Here is a 15757-nt window from a genome sequence, read left to right as displayed (position 1 = left end):
ACTTGTATCTGGGAATCCGTCTCTGTCGTCATTTTAGTCACGTCGGTGCGTCAGACAAAATAGGTTTTGAATAGCGATCATAGATGTTTGTTATCACTAATCTTCGGATCATGCGAGTATCCATCTACACTCCAATCACAGACGGGGAAACAAAGATGGTGGAATTGTTGCTGAGTCTCTCCCTCTTGCAGTCGACCTATCAGAGAATGATATCGATGGAGAGATGTCGCTTTTTGCATTTTTAACCAACGAAAGTAGATCATCCAGTTCGCGGTCACCCAATAGGCCGTCTTGACAGGGGTCGTGAGTATTTGGTGGAGGCGGAGGCGGAGGCGGAGGCTGGGGTGAGCGGACTCTGGTCGTCTCTTCGAAAGTCCGTATACCCTGCGAATCAGGTATACCTCGCGGAGGACCTGCTGTATATATTGCCACTGGCTCTCTCACGGTCTCGATAGTTGGTCGATTTGAGTGGAGCCTCTCAATGGGCGTTGAAGGCAAGTTGCTATCAGCTGTACACAGAGCTGCCGGCGTTTCGGCTTTGAAAATCAGGGAAAAGATCCTTCCCCATATCCGTCTCCACCAAGTCGGCTTCGTGTCTCCAGGTACAGTACACTGCTTCTCTAAATCTAGATCTTCAGGCGGTAGTTTCTCTGAAGCATTGTGGGAGAAAAAATCCTCTGGGTGTTCCATCTCGATGTATAGACTGTCAGGCGGCAGGGCCTCTGACGCATTCTCGAGATCCATGTGCGAAATATGCAGGGTGAAGAAAGAGTGATCGAAAATTCATTGACTTCAAAAGGGTTGAGCTCGAGACCGCTAAGAGGCTTGATTGTGTCTGTCAAGTTGCGGTGACAGTAGGACAAGGCTGATGTCCATATATAATATAAATGGATCATGCATACATCATCCACCATGACATATCAGGTGGAAACTATGATCTGCTCCATCGTTGTCCTTATCTAGTCCTATCACGTCTTGTAAGTATACGACACTGGTATCCCTACGAATGAAACGTGTGATAGTTTCTTTCAAAATTCACTAAGCATGCAGTATAGCTGATAGTCGGACTGTGTCCTAGAACGCCGAGTGTTGATCTGATCACAACCAGTAGGATTCTTTGCCGGCAAAATACCGCTCTTCCAATCCTCCATATTCACACTTTTCGATTTTCCTACGCCGGGTACAGGAAACACGAAGACCCGTCTTTCTCCACCATCCGTGCGGACGGGTCTAGAATCCATCTCAGATCATCAGTCCAATCGAGTATCTTTGAACCACGGAGCATGAAGATCTTTTGGCAAAGTTCGTAATCAGGCGTCTTCTTGCGGTTTTCAAGTATAGTAGCAGGGGCTGTACATACACACTAACCATAAATCGTGCGTATGGGACCAAGGTGACTGGCCTACTATGTACATTCATGCAATATTAGCGTCGCGCTAGCATCAGTGGCAGTGTTACTTTGCACAGCACTTAGCTTGTTTAGAAATACTTAACTTAAGTTAACTAGTTAATCTGTTCTGCTTATGTCAGAAGTGTGCCTACGTAGGCACACTTCTGATTTTTGAAGTGTTAAAGATGTAAGTATTTTTTCACCTAGTAAACCTAGCATTTTAAATCCTCTCTCGGCATGGAATCTAACAATCTACCTGACATTGTTCGTCAGTTATCTGAGACCGAATTGCAACAACTACTTATCTATATTTTAAATCGATTACCTTTCCCTCTCACAAATGACAGTATACAGCTTGCATTGCGCGGTCTTTTGGCGCGTGCGTCAGACAAAGAATTATCAAAGATTCTACCCAACGCTCCATCAAGTATATCGAAGACAAACGCGAAACCGAGCACAACCTCCGAGCAACCAAAGGACATCAGAATCAAATCTGCAGTTAGCGTTCTTAGAAATGTCACAGCAATTGATACTTTCGATAAATATGAAGATCCCGGGTCATTCTGGGTGAGGGAAGTTACCATCCTAGACAATTTCTCACCTACAGACGAACCGATTGTAAGATATGAACGACTTCGCAAGGCAAAATCAAAAGCAAAGGAAGAGGGTATCATTGTTGAACAACTTCTATTTCTGTTGCAGATCCACGAGCGCGACAATGTGCTGGAATTGTACAAAGCACGAAATAACGAAGCGACAACTTTCGGCGGTCGAAAAGAGAGCAATGCCTACCTGGCGGATACGCACGATCTTGACACCGACCAAGTGAGAAAACTTGTGAAAGGGTGGAACAAGCTTATATCTCTGATGCAGAGACATGGTCCAGGCGTAGCCCTTAGACTCGGTGGGGGTATTTCTACGTGAGTTCTCAGTTCATTTTCTTAGCGTCCAGGCAGACTGATGTTTTGCAGCTGGGTGAATATGACAAGCAAAGAATGTACAGCCATGGAGATCTATTTGAAGAGATATAGGCCGGAAGTTCTTCAATCGAGATCTCTCGACCTAAAAGCGGCAGGATTTTTACGGTCCGGTCTATCACGTGCAGGAATGGTCGACGATGTTGATGGTTTGCGACGAACAAAGCTGGGGTCTATCATACTACAATATACCGAAATGGAAGACGATCGACAGAACACCCGTGTCGACGAGGATACGGAAGATGAGGAAGCTGTCGAGGAGGACGCTCAACATGATGAAGCCGTGGACGAGGATCCTGAATATAGTGAAGCTGTGAGCAAGATATTCTCTATTTTGCGGTCAAAGCAGTTATCAAGCGAGGCTCAATTCTCTTCAACGGAGGAGCAACCAGATGGAGAGTGTAGTATACCTCAGACGAATACTCCTGGCCAAAATCAATCCACTCGGACGCACAAGAGGTCTCATGAAAATAGTCAGAACGCGCCTGGGTCAAAAAGACGACGTGTTGGTGTGTGCAGAACTGGAACCGGGGCCGCCGCAATAACAACTTGCGGTGCAAACAAAGACGGGGAAGATGAAGAAGAAGATGATTCCAATTTCAATCCACCACAATCTTCGCGTGAATCTATTTCTGCCGATGATCGATCCGCCAGAGCCTCCATCATACCCGAGGTGATAACACACGATAGTGATGCCGCACATACAGAATACGTTACAGCCTTATCTCCATCAAGAAGTCAACAGCCTGTATCCAGCCTATCCATACTCGAATCGAGGGGACGCAACAGGCTGAGACAAACCGAACCTGTCTGCGCTCAAAGTTGTACACAACTTGATAACATCGATGACGAATTATTCTGTGATGTGGGAGGATATGACGACACTGTTGAAGTTTCTCTATCCAACTCTTCTGAGGCCACACATAGAGTGAATGATGGTACCACACACGTTGCACAGATCCTAGCGCACATGAGTGATGATTGCAATAGCGCACTGCGGACAATCACCTCAGAAGAAAGTGTTGCGTATCTGAACGATGAATTTTCAAATGCGGATTCACATACTACGGACTCAAGCAAAACCTTACGTGATCAACGACCAATGTCCATTGTATCTGACACTCCGGTGGAGACGACAAGATCGAGTATGAATACCGGTCATGCACAACCCCTACATTCCCTCTCACAAGAAGACACATATGTGCCCTTGGTTGCAGCTGGTTGCGCCTCTGAAATAGGAGTTTCTTCAGACGACTTGCTGGAGGCTAACACTGATACCGTAATTGATACCACCCAACAATCGACATCTGTCCAAACCCACCTCGGCGCATTCGAGAGCGACCAGGAATGTCATCCAGATTACAACACGCATTTCAAATTTGACACATTCAACTTCCTAGACCACGACTATACGCAATTTAATCTTGACACCTTCAACTTCTTGGACCACGACTACACGCAATTCAATCTTGATACCTTCAATTTCCAAGATGATGACAGCACGCAAATGCAAACTCCTATCGCTTCTTACCTGTAAATAGTCCACTCCCTTCAAAGACAAAATTGATCCACTGGTCAATCAAAAAGTTCACTCGTTTATTGTCATTCTATATACATCATAGCCACTGTGACTAATTGGCTACCATCTTCGACAAAAACATCGCATTTCTTCAGGAGGACATAATAATGATCCATATCTACACTAATGCCTCCAATTGTAGCCTTTCCGTTGCAAAATATTGGTTCAAGTATCATGAAGTCTATAGGCGTCTGCGTTATTCCAGGCAGAAACACAAGTCCTCCACCTTGGCATCGTGTAATTTGGCGGGGTCGATCGGCGAACTTTTCGGCATGCTATTTGAGTGAAGTCAGTAATTACGAATCAGTAAACGTCCTGCAGAGCTCACTAGTGCATAATCTTTTCGAATCTGACGGATGATTTCTGCGAATGCGGTGGGCGCGTGGAAGGAGGCAAGGGCCTCCTTATTTTCGACCGCTTTTCCCACCGCGGCGACAGCGGTTGATTGTATTTCATTCCATATTTCACTTCTCGAGACGCCAGTTTGCGGTAAGACGCTTTCGAAAGGGTTGACGGTCGTTTCGTTCGTGGACATAGCGCACAGTTGTTTTGATTAACCTACTGGCTGGAATGCCATTCAATAAATATTAGGACGGCCTTCCCATGACTTGGAAGCTGAATTGACCGAGACATACCTATCCGTAACTAACTTAAACATGCATTCACACCGTTGAACTGAGGCCATACGTTCAAAGTAAAATATGTTCAACGACGCCTAATGACGCCTAACGACCAAATAGGAGTAATAAAGTAGACAGGTGGAGGGGTAGCACCCGAAGAAGTAGGCGGTGACGAAACAAAACCACAGACGGTAGGGTGGGGCCCGTTAGGCGTAACAAACTAGATCATATACAAGTACGTTAATGCCTGCACGTCATCATAGCTGCCTGAATATCTAATCCATGACTTCTTTCTATTGGCTTTCCATTTTGGACATGTGTACTATGATCGAAAAGAAGGCATATATAGAAATTAGGGAGATTAGGGAGATTAAACATGATTGACCATTTCACAACACTACGAGTAGCAGCCCCTCGATCTCATTGGTTTACAGATTTATGTTAGCCCCGTCGGAACTCCCCACCCCGTCAAGGCTGGGAGCGGTCGTGTAAAGAATACCCAGCATTCGATGCCACTCAGGCACAAGGGGTTAAACTGTGTAATAAAAATCCGTCATTTAGCTTGGTTCTGTGAAGTTATGACATATTCATGGCATCTGGGATTAATTCAGCGGCGACCAAAAAGCTGCAGCTCAAACAGGACCGGAGTTGGACCACACCCCTTCTTTGTCAGGCTGATGATGACAATCAACTTTCTGAATTCTTTTCAACTTCGAACAAAGGATACCACAGCGCTCAAGCCTCCCGAGATGTCTATAAATACAGCTTGAACCCGTCAAGTATTGAATTCACCATCACTGCGCCTCCAACCACCGGGAACGCTTTACAGAAAATCCTGACACAAGCTTGGCCATCTACTACTGATATCTTCTTCCCAGCATGTGTCACCACGTTGATGCTCCGATGATGTGGTGCGGTTGTCCCGAGGATCACACATTGACAAAACGGTACATCAAGAGATGTGATAGAGCGATCAAGACCAAGCTCACGCGTTGAAGCTTCGAATAGGAAAGAATCCCATCAGCATAGAGAAGGCCGAGCAACTCTATCCTCAAAGGAAAACGCTTTATCTTTTGAGATTAGCACCGTCTCCTTGTGAACCTGAACTACTGAGGAATGTCATTATCAAACAACGCAAAGAGGGATGGGAAAATGAATTCGATACCGAGGAAAAGGTCTGGTCAACCTTAGACTTCATTGCGCGTAACAGCTCATATATTACTGAAGCGAAAGCGCTGGAATCCCAGCTTCGAGAGGTATTCTCCGATCTATCGGAGAAAAATGCTCTATACTGGGATCCAAAGCTGGATAACTTCATCGTTAGTGACGATGGAAGCATTTTTATCATTGATCTCGAACAAGTCACGATACCTAACGAGCCCAAACCATGGGGAAAAACATTGAATGAAGGCAATGTTCGTTACTTGATGAAGGAGTTTGAACGCGTCAGGGAGTGTCATGCCACGTGATGAGAGTGGCCTTAATGTAAACTGATTGTCTTCTACAGTGGTATCGTTCATTTTATCATTATTCAACATAGTTCCTTCAGGGCAATTGAGCATGAAGAGGTGGAGCAGTATCCTAAGAAATTAGTGTAGGATAAATTTTTAATCGGCTTTCACGCACATCTATCTGATTCCTCTGACAAGAAATGCATCTGATCGTACTAAAGCGTGATACCTAGATCAGGCGCCATCGGAACAATACATCTGTCAAGAAATGAGACGAGACACGATACTGTAGATATAAATACTGCCGAACCCAGCTCTCATATATTCACCCAAACCATTCTTATTCTTCAAGATAAGCAATCATCTTTCAGCTACGATGTCAGATGAACAACCCTTGTATATCAATACAAAGCACTGGTTGCGACGCAGATCCACGGATGAGAACATCAAGGTCGATAAGATAATTGAAGCATGTGAGCCGCAATTAAGACCAGCGCTTGAAACAATTCGTCAACAGCAATACAAAGTAACGACCAGAGAACAATTGGCAAGAGTCAGAGAGAGAACAACTGAATCCAACGCAAAATCGATTCTGGATGCGTACCACGCTCGATATCCCGGTTCTCATCTTGAACGCGTCGAGTGGTCATTTGAGCGCCAAGGCCACATAATCGGTCTGACGATTTTCCGTCCGCCAGACGACGGTACAGCCGGCGGTCGGCCGTGTGTATACTATATCCACGGCGGTGGGTTCATATTTGGGAACCGGTGGAGCGGTATCGCAACAATCATTCATTTGATCCACGATCACAATGCGATATGTGTGACTGTCGAATACCGTCTTGCACCGGAGTGGAATGCCCCTACTTCGCTTGAGGATTGTTATCATGGACTGGTACAAGTGTGGAAGCAACGAGAATCCTTTGGGATCAATGATCGGCTGCTCCTCGTTGGACGCTCTGCCGGTGCGAATCTGGCCGCCGGTGTCGCTCTCCGTGTTCGTGACAGCCAGGACCAAGGGAAACCGCGGATATGCGGCCAGATACTCTCCTTTCCTATGCTTGACCACACAAGTACGATGGCATCGGAGAAATTCTCAGAGTCACCGGCGTGGCCGTTGTGCAACAACAGATTTGCGTGGGCACAGTACCTTGGAGATGAAGAAGAGAATGTCACAATTTATACTGTCCCTGGAATTGCAGCGGCTCAAGATCTCTGTGACTGGCCTCGAACTTTGGTTGAATATGCGCATGTAGATTGTTTATCTACTGAAGCTCACCACTTCGGTGAGAAGCTGGAAGCGGCGGGAAACGATGTTGAAATAATACCATGGGAGGGACTCTTTCATTGTGGTGATTGGACTCTTCAAGGTCGGCAAGATCTTTACCATGCTGAGCTCCAATCTAGATCGGAATGGGCTGGGCGTTGCTTTCGAGATTCGTAGCGATCATTTTGTGGGACGCGATGAGTTCGTAGCTGTTTGTTTGCGTTTTTTTGGTTTGCGATAGTTTAGCTTTGTCGAAATTGATGGGACTGACTCCGTTCCGCGTTCCAGAGTATATTAGAATCGTGTAGATCGCCATGTATCACGCCCAAGCGTTGGATATCTTTTTTCGTTCGCCGGTACTCGTTCCACCGCTGCTCATCGCCGCAGAGTGAATTGAAATGAGTTCCACTCCAAGGTAAGATCAAGAAATGAGTGATCCTTAGACCTCTGTGAAAAGTAAATCCAGTCTAGATCAAAGTGTCCAGACAAACGGATACCGCAGACCCTTGCAATGAATGGAGGATACGATACACATCTCCTTCCTGCCGTACGGCCGGCCACCGGCCGTTGGTAGTCCCCTTTCCAAGTACTGTATATCCGTACGGCATCAAACTGAGCTTGGAAGGATCACCGCAGGTCCAGGATTCCCAACCAGGGGCATGGTAGTGGTCCAGATCTCTGTCCAGGTGCTGTTTGAGGGATGCGCGCTAATCAGAGAAATGAACTGATAGATGGTCAAGTGACTTGGAGCGACATGGCGAAATTTGATTGGAAGATGCAGGGGGGTTATGAGATCCCACTTGAATCAAATAGTGATAGCCTTGATATGAGATGATCCAGCTGTCAGCTTCCTCCGCTTGTGAAGATCTAGCACAGAGGGTGAAGCCTTTCGCTTTGCTACAGATATAATAGTTGCCTGCTGCAAATCAATTGCCATCACTCGCTGTCGTTCAGCGTTCCATACTAGATTGGACTGTCGAATGTCATCATGACGGACACCAGACTGAGCCAATGTCCGTAATGTTTTGTCCGTCTCTTTCTTGATGTCAGCATCCTCAGGCCAGGTATTGTAGCGTAAACTCGTTCCAGCCCACGACATCAACAACATCTCCGTCACTTTTGCCATACTGACAAGAGGATATGGCCGAGTAAGAGCTATGCTGCCAAGACAGACCGGGATATTCGTCCCTTGTAAAGGCACAAGGTGTGAGTATACCTTCATTTCATGAGCCAAGTCGCGCTCATTTGCTTTCTGCACGCCTTTGGCAACAAATGTGTATCCATATTCGGTCAGAGTGACTTTAAAAAGTACACCCACATCTCCAAAAAGACCATTCCTATCTAGACATTCGCAACCTTGATCAAGGCTCCGATCAAGCTGCGTTCGAAGAAGACAACAAAGATCATCTTTGGTGATCGGGTGCTTCACACGAGCAGAACTCTGCTTGTGCATGGAAAAGTTGGGACAGCTCACGTCTAGCAGCGATTTTTGAACAAGGCCGAGCAAGCAAGCCTGGGTGCAATATTCCCCGACGGAACGTTCAGTTCGTTTCCGCGGAGACCGTCGACGCTCGTTCTGTGTTCGGGATTGCTGGTCCGGCTGGGACCTAGATTGTCTTTGAGGAGATGCACCATAATCACTGTCATTCGGGTCATCGTTCTCTCCACTACTTTCACTTGTTTCTTCGACATATGTTTGAGGGTGCAGGGAGATGTTTTGGTGTAATGGTGGGTGAGGAACCAGGGGCCACTGATAAATGCCGCAATTTTCGGCCTGTACAATCCAATCACGGGGCATCTCTCTTGCGCGCAGTGCCAGGAGCGCAAAGGCCGCTAATTGAGTCGCTGGCGCATACTGAGCTTCAAATTCACGAGCTTGTCCAGTTGAACCCACGGGAATGAAATGAAAATATAGCCTCTGTTGTGCGAACTCGTCAACTCTAAGGAGAATTAGAGTCCGGCCTGACGTTATGTATCCAAAGAGTAGGCCACTTTGGATCATATAATGAAACGCCTGGCAAAGAATCTGTGCCACAAGCTCCTTCGCTTTATCCTGTTCGGAATTGGTCGTTCCCGACTGCTTTCGCCAGAGCACCTCCAGGAACAGGTTTTTGGATGCAGTATTAAGAACCTGTCTGATTTCTTTGTCCGGTACCTTGTGCGCTGCTTTATACTCTCCAACACAGACCCGACGCAGACCACCTTCTTCCTCACAGATACCCCAGCGGTCGGGAATGGGCTGGCTTTTCTTGCGTTCTGGCGATCTTCTTTTGCTAGGAGATCTACGTTCGATCTCTGTCTCAGGATCTCGATACTCCAGGCTGTAAGCATTATTCTGGAAGTTGAACTTCTCTGGCCGATTCGTCAGGTCGTAATAAGCTCTCACGATACGCTCGGCTGGTTTCTCGATTGCACTTCGGACAAATGGTCGGATATCCTGCTCATCCTTTCGGCTGGTAGGCGAGAGTTCGCGCTGAACACCAAGCACGTCTGTTTCAGAAGGAAAAAGAGGTCTGCTCGAGAAAACCGAACTGATTTCAATGAAGGTTCGCTCAAGTTGTTTCTCAAAATCGTCCCACCGGCATAGCTCTAAAGGGTAAAACTTCTCATTCACGGCCGTCACAGATCCTGATGCTGAACTGACAGGGTTGGACTCGACTAGTAAGGTCGTCACAAGGCGCTGTTGAACAAGCTTTAAATAATGTTGAAGAGTTGTGGGGGCCTGTTTTGCCTCTGCTTGGATGGCGCGGTCTCGCTCTCGGTCGGCATGTTCTCGCTCTCGATTGGCACGCTCTCTTTCTTCAGCAATCTTGATTTCTGCTCGATCGGCACGTTCTCTCTCTTCCGCGAGTTGGCGAAGTAACTCTTCCACATTTGATGAAGCCATGCGTCATATAGTGATGTGCGAAAGGGTGGTTGAGAAGCATGCGCTAGTTAGATCGAAGGTAGATCGGGCGAGATAAACCTCATATATCGGGCCGGCGATTCATTATCTGTAGCAGGTAATATGTTTGGTCTGAGACTTCAACTTGGAACGGGGGTAATGTGTTATGTAGACTCGTAGACAGTACAGTGAACGAAAGGAAGGGAGGAAAGAAAAGAAACGATGCCATAGTTTGTTGGAAGCTTGCCAAATTGCGGGTTGTTTATCCCGAGGATAAACGCTAAGCTGTTCATGGAAATATTAAGCTTCACACCGCTTTCCTATTTTGGACTTAGACTAGGCTTGAGTGGGCGTGTGTAAAGCTAAACAAAGTGGCGGCGAGTCGCTATGCTGGTCAAAATAACACTAGACCTAGTTCGGTAAATTTAACATCGAGTAGAGGAGCTATGGATTTTCCGTACCGATAACGTGAATACACGTGACCCGTAACTTCATCGCCCAGCTCGGTCTGTTTGCATTGTTTAGGCACTAGTCTAGCCGTCGGTTGAATTCTACGCAGCTCTGCTCTCGCTCTTAATTTACCCAGCAATGCCGATGATTAAATATCACGTTTGCGTCTTCGGCTATATTTCTGCATAGCATTCGACTCTACAGATGCCTTGAGCCCATTCACGATCTCCATGTTTATGTCCTCCGAGCTCAGCACGGTCTCCCATGACCCAATATCCAATCCATTGGCTAGTCGTCTGAAGCTCCAAACCACTCGAGCGCCACAACTCCAGCCATCGCGCTGTTGCGGTGTCGGCTACACATGTCAGTGGTGATCAATCTATAAGGTAAATGAAAGCGAGGCGCTTACCGCTTCGGTATATTCGTATCCTAGATCACCAAATTCATCCTATGTTATCATCAGCAAATGCATTCGCCCACTTGCGGAGAGACTGACCTCGACCAGAGCTGCAACCCTTGTCTTCTTCGTGCCATCCATAGCGGTCAGTGGTGCTTGTGAGTCATAATGTCGAATAGGTTTTTCGCTGTCGTTGATCTCGAGCAGTGTAAAATGTGAATTTTTATGATTGACGGGACAGTATAATATAAGCGGCGTGCTGTCTTCTACTTCTGTCCAGAACATTGCGATCTTTCCTGCCCAGCCTTGAAAAGGTCGCTTGATCAGCCGCATCTGGCCATGTCTTCCGATGCTGTCCAATGGAATGCTCTCGCCAAATCTGACGAAATCTGGTCGGTCTGAGATATGCATGACTGCCATGAGGGCCCAAGAATCGAGCCATTGTCCTGCCCGGAGTCGCGCGAATAAATCGATCGAGAGTTCCACACTTCCATTGATTGAGACCGTGTCGTTTGCATCTAGTTTCCGCTTATTGAATAATTGAGTGCTGACCTGACTGGTTAGTCGATCGACCGCCTTGTTCAAGGCGACCGCGGAAATGGAGTCCTGTGTGGTTATTAGCCCAATCCTAAACCTACAGAAGCTGGATATGGGAATCTCACAGATTCTGATGGATGTTTTGCTTTCATCTCTTGCAATTCGTTTTCAGAGATCAGATTGTTCTCTCTTAAAGCTCCGTACATCACTTCCGGGTTCGTGCGGCCTTCGTGGACCAGTTGCTCCACCTGTGGAGTAAGGATTCGAAACAGTGCCAATAGTTGAGTATCTGCTTGGAAGTCTTGGACCAGCTGATTGAACTGATGTCCCTTTCTCTTTGTATACTCCCTGGGTGCGTGGTCAGCATATAAAATCACCTGATTCATCGTAACTCACCAAATCTTAGGGCTAATCAGAATTCCTAGTCCGACCTTTTCAACAAGCTCGCGTAATCTCTTCCCCCTCGAGCACTGGTTGGTAATGGTCTTTCTACTCAGCAAACTATACTCTGTGATGCGGTCCAGCACATGCGTTGCTGCTCCCTTCTCACCCACAGGTTTGTTCTCTCTGGTATAGACTGTGCGCTTGGCATGTTCAATCTGACTGTCGTACCACTTCGAGGCGCCGATATATTCCAGCATGTTGAGTACGGAACACCGCCGATTGGTGGCAGATCCCCTCTCCAGCACCTTCATCCACATCCTCCCGTCCGACCATTGATGGGCAGTTAAGTCCATGACTGGCTCCTGAGTGGTGTGAAGACTCTGCAGGATCCTTTGATGGACAGTGCGTGGCAGATCGGTTTGATACTTGTTCAGCAGGTGGATGATGTCGACCATCTGGTGGACCGTATCCAGGAAGGACACACTCTCGCTGGGATCCTGTTCAGACACGGATGGCGACTCTGTTCGCTGCCTGGTGTTGCTTATGGACATTGTGTTGCAGTCGCTTCTTGCGGTGTTCTCTTCATCCATGGCAAGCGACGTCGAGTAAATGTCTACCTTGCTTCCATGCTGAGATACGGGTCTGAGCCCATCGGTGTCAAGACAAGTCGTGAAACTTAACGTTTCCTCATTTTCCGAAATTTCGCTCTCTAGTATCGGACTCTCCGGAGTCATAGGCTCTTCAAGTGCGTTTTGGTCGGCAGTACATCGCTTCTTCCTTGGAGCTGACTGCATCGCGTGACTCGGCCGATAAGGCGGATCTTGTCTTTGTTTTCGTTTTGAGGGTGGTCGCGAAGCCAGGTCTGGAATGTTTTCTCGTATTGCTATAGCGATGGCTTGTGCAACTGCCGGTTCCTCCTGGCAGAGCTGGTGAATAAGATCGCGAAACTATTTCATTAGCTAGCTGCCGCTATGATGATGGTCTGGATTATACCTCAAGCATGCTCCCTATGTTGTCTGATTCTGGCTGGACCTGCATATTAGCCAGCTCTCGGAGCTTTTCGGAAAGCTCGAGGAGGGAACGTCTCCGTTGGCTTGGGGGAATGGTTGATTGTGGGCTGGCGGCAGCGGAAGACATCATGACTGCTCTGAGAGAGGTGAATGGTGAAAGAAAATGAAGAACATTACAGCTTTGTTAGGACCTCCGCCGAAAGAGCTACTTTTGCGGGGTCGGAGGACATCAATGTTCTATGATCCCGACGGTAAGTCTTCACTAAAATAGCGTCTACATGAATCGGACTGGCTAATCTTTTTATTAGGGAACCTCAAACCACCTTCGGGAATACCAACAATGAGTTCGGAGACTAATATTACCCAAATTAGTGGAGAAGAAAAGAGGATGTTCATTAATTTTGTAAAAAGGATGCTCACATGGGAACCAAAACACCGAAGCACGGCAAGGGACCTACTTAACGATCCATGGCTCCACGTGAGTTCACCAAACTTGTGAAACCCATAGTATCCAATACGGGCAACATAAACTCCAGCCGTGAATACACTTTTGGTTCTTGGTGGTCGCAACTGGGAGTATTGATCCTTGACTACGAGAACTCTCAGGTAGGATCCATGAATAATTCGTCACCTCTGCCAATCTTTGACCTTTTGTCGCTTGAGGTGTCGCTATAGAGCGCTCGCCGATGATTGTTACACTCTCCTTTGGTTCATTTTGAATCAATTTGGCTGCGCGTCTTTAAATGTATAACAAGCTCAATGCTTCCTTGTTGACGTCTCCTTGTCCCCATGCATTGCAACAAGCTGTCACCCAAACTCGGTGAAGTAATCTTTCCGTTGAAAATTGCTTTAGTTGATAGATTTATTCTTACCGACTTCGAATCGACTTTTCATGACTCGAAAGGGGCTCGCTCTGGGGCGTAATGCTTAGGCATTGCGCAAGCTGGCATGGTCCGGAAATGGTCGAGTCACAGTCCAGACTCCGTGGATCCAGCCTTGGAGACATCGTAAATCTCCTCTGTATTATTTGTCCGCGCTACATTGCCTGTTTCGGCGTTAAGTTGTCCGCCGGCACGGTGTTTTCGATCGTCCTGATTTTAGTAGCTTATTTTGTTTGTTCTGACCCAATATGACCAATCAGGACTCAACATTGCGGTGTTAAACATGTGCAAGACTGCCCCACTCGATCGGAGTGGACCATCAGCTGGTTATTCCCGGAATGACCGTACAAGGTATATCAGAACGGTTGCACCTGCAGCGATCCAAACAGACATTTACCTACTTATCCTCCGATCACATTCATGGTTTTCTTTGATTATACCACACGCGATAGAAAAATCCCATAAGCTGCAGAATCATGGATCACGACGGCCAGTTCTTCACAGAAATTATTACCGAGATTGATCGTATGACTTGTGAAAACAAATGCTAAGCTTTAAATCCATTCTAGCTGATGCGATGGCTGATAAACCAAGCCCTCAGTGCCTACAACAAATTTCAGGCAAGTGTTTCCAGTACGAACACTTCGACTGGTGTCTCAGCCACCAGAGACTGGCTATCACAGATCACGAGGTCTGTACCCATCCAGAGGCAAAGCGTAGCGCTTGCAGTAGCGCAATGTGGATGGATCCAGTATATCACGCTCGTGAATCTGTCTGAGTTACATTGCAGCTGCCAACAGTCGTGCTGTTCTTGCTGAATTAATGCATCAAAAACGACCGACGCAAACGACTATAAAGAGAAATGCCTCAGACACTCGGAGAATATGATATGTGTGGTTGCTGCCAAGATATGATTCCAACAAAGAAACAGAACACTGTGATGTCGAACTTGTGCAGTTTAGGAAATCCTATTTATCCTTAGAGAATTCTGGTTGAAAATCCTTCTCTACTTCAGTATATATTGGAAGGCTCTCAGCCACATCTATTACTCGATCCAGCAACATCAACAAATTTGATACAATCATTGATTCTATAGTCGGTCTATGAAGCCAGCGTCATGAATGTATATTCTTCGATTGAAGAATATCAACGGTTCCTGGAAGACCTCTACAATAATTTCGAACAACAGCTGAATGAAGCAAAGAGTGAGAAACTTTCCTCCTGACTTGTGAAGTAAGCTAAATAAAAGAGGCACAGGGCAGGAAGCGATAGATCAATCCAGTCATATCACGTTGAAATGTGTTGAGGGTACTTCTCTTAACATCCGCCTACCATCCGATGACAGCTCTTTGCAGGTTGACACCCATGACGGCAAAGTTGTTGTGATCTTGTCGAAGGGGGGCACCCGTTCGAGTCACGTTTCATAGCGATCGCCTCGTATGAATGATTCCCCATTGCCCGGTTCAGTGATCACGAAGTGAATGGGAAAAGGAAACACAGGATGGATGAACTATGTAATTTCATGAATGTGGATATGCAAGAAACCTTCTAGCTACTTGGCTACCCCCAGATCCTGTAGCTTCAAGCTGGAATTATATTCTTTGCTCGGAACTTTTTGAGATCTGTACTCAAGTGATGAACTGCTTCATCGGGGTTCTTGTTGCGGATGTATTTTTGCTACCCTCATGTGGAGACGGAGATCCAATTATGAAGTGACTGATTTCACTTGAAACACTAGTGCGCTTCTGCCTAATGGATTGCGTGTCATTTCACCTTCTATTAAGCCAAATTCGAATATAAGGAAATTGCCGCCTCTCATTGAAACATATCGCATCGTCTCCAAATCGTACTATGAGCGAGCAACAGAAGGATGATAGAAGAGGATGCGCTGAGAAGTACGATGCGGCATTGCCCTCATACAATATATGTG

The 15757-nt window shown here is 46.7% G+C and overlaps 6 protein-coding genes across 6 annotated transcripts; 3 read left to right on the top strand and 3 right to left on the bottom strand.

The window, feature by feature from the left end:
• Positions 1 to 1627: 1627 nt before the first annotated feature.
• Positions 1628 to 3904, top strand: UA08_09439 (hypothetical protein; the record flags this gene model as incomplete). The annotated part of the gene is made up of 2 exons (XM_020265364.1): positions 1628 to 2310; positions 2362 to 3904. 2 exons carry the CDS (start codon positions 1628 to 1630, stop codon positions 3902 to 3904), a joined length of 2226 nt encoding a protein of 741 aa, XP_020115409.1.
• Positions 3905 to 3969: 65 nt separating this feature from the next.
• Positions 3970 to 4481, bottom strand: UA08_09438 (hypothetical protein; the record flags this gene model as incomplete). Its single annotated transcript, XM_020265363.1, has 2 exons — positions 3970 to 4221; positions 4275 to 4481. 2 exons carry the CDS (start codon positions 4479 to 4481, stop codon positions 3970 to 3972), a joined length of 459 nt encoding a protein of 152 aa, XP_020115410.1.
• Positions 4482 to 6393: 1912 nt separating this feature from the next.
• Positions 6394 to 7461, top strand: UA08_09437 (hypothetical protein; the record flags this gene model as incomplete). Its single annotated transcript, XM_020265362.1, has 1 exon — positions 6394 to 7461. The coding sequence occupies one exon, from the start codon at positions 6394 to 6396 to the stop codon at positions 7459 to 7461; it is 1068 nt and encodes a 355-aa protein (XP_020115407.1).
• A 628-nt stretch (positions 7462 to 8089) lies between these two features.
• UA08_09436 (hypothetical protein) lies at positions 8090 to 10171 on the bottom strand (the record flags this gene model as incomplete). Its single annotated transcript, XM_020265361.1, has 1 exon — positions 8090 to 10171. One exon carries the CDS (start codon positions 10169 to 10171, stop codon positions 8090 to 8092), a length of 2082 nt encoding a protein of 693 aa, XP_020115408.1.
• Positions 10172 to 10766: 595 nt separating this feature from the next.
• UA08_09435 (hypothetical protein) lies at positions 10767 to 13073 on the bottom strand (the record flags this gene model as incomplete). The annotated part of the gene is made up of 6 exons (XM_020265360.1): positions 10767 to 10973; positions 11028 to 11066; positions 11115 to 11621; positions 11654 to 11900; positions 11949 to 12883; positions 12930 to 13073. The coding sequence occupies 6 exons, from the start codon at positions 13071 to 13073 to the stop codon at positions 10767 to 10769; spliced, it is 2079 nt and encodes a 692-aa protein (XP_020115388.1).
• Positions 13074 to 14303: 1230 nt separating this feature from the next.
• On the top strand, positions 14304 to 15052 carry UA08_09434 (hypothetical protein; the record flags this gene model as incomplete). Its single annotated transcript, XM_020265359.1, has 3 exons — positions 14304 to 14352; positions 14397 to 14518; positions 14924 to 15052. 3 exons carry the CDS (start codon positions 14304 to 14306, stop codon positions 15050 to 15052), a joined length of 300 nt encoding a protein of 99 aa, XP_020115387.1.
• Positions 15053 to 15757: the final 705 nt, after the last annotated feature.

Source organism: Talaromyces atroroseus, assembly GCF_001907595.1.
Source record: "Talaromyces atroroseus strain IBT 11181 chromosome Unknown scaffold_22, whole genome shotgun sequence".
Taxonomy (NCBI): Eukaryota; Fungi; Ascomycota; class Eurotiomycetes; order Eurotiales; family Trichocomaceae; genus Talaromyces; species Talaromyces atroroseus.
The sequence above is the reverse complement of the archived record's forward strand: the minus strand, read 5'-3'. Positions and strand labels throughout refer to the sequence as shown.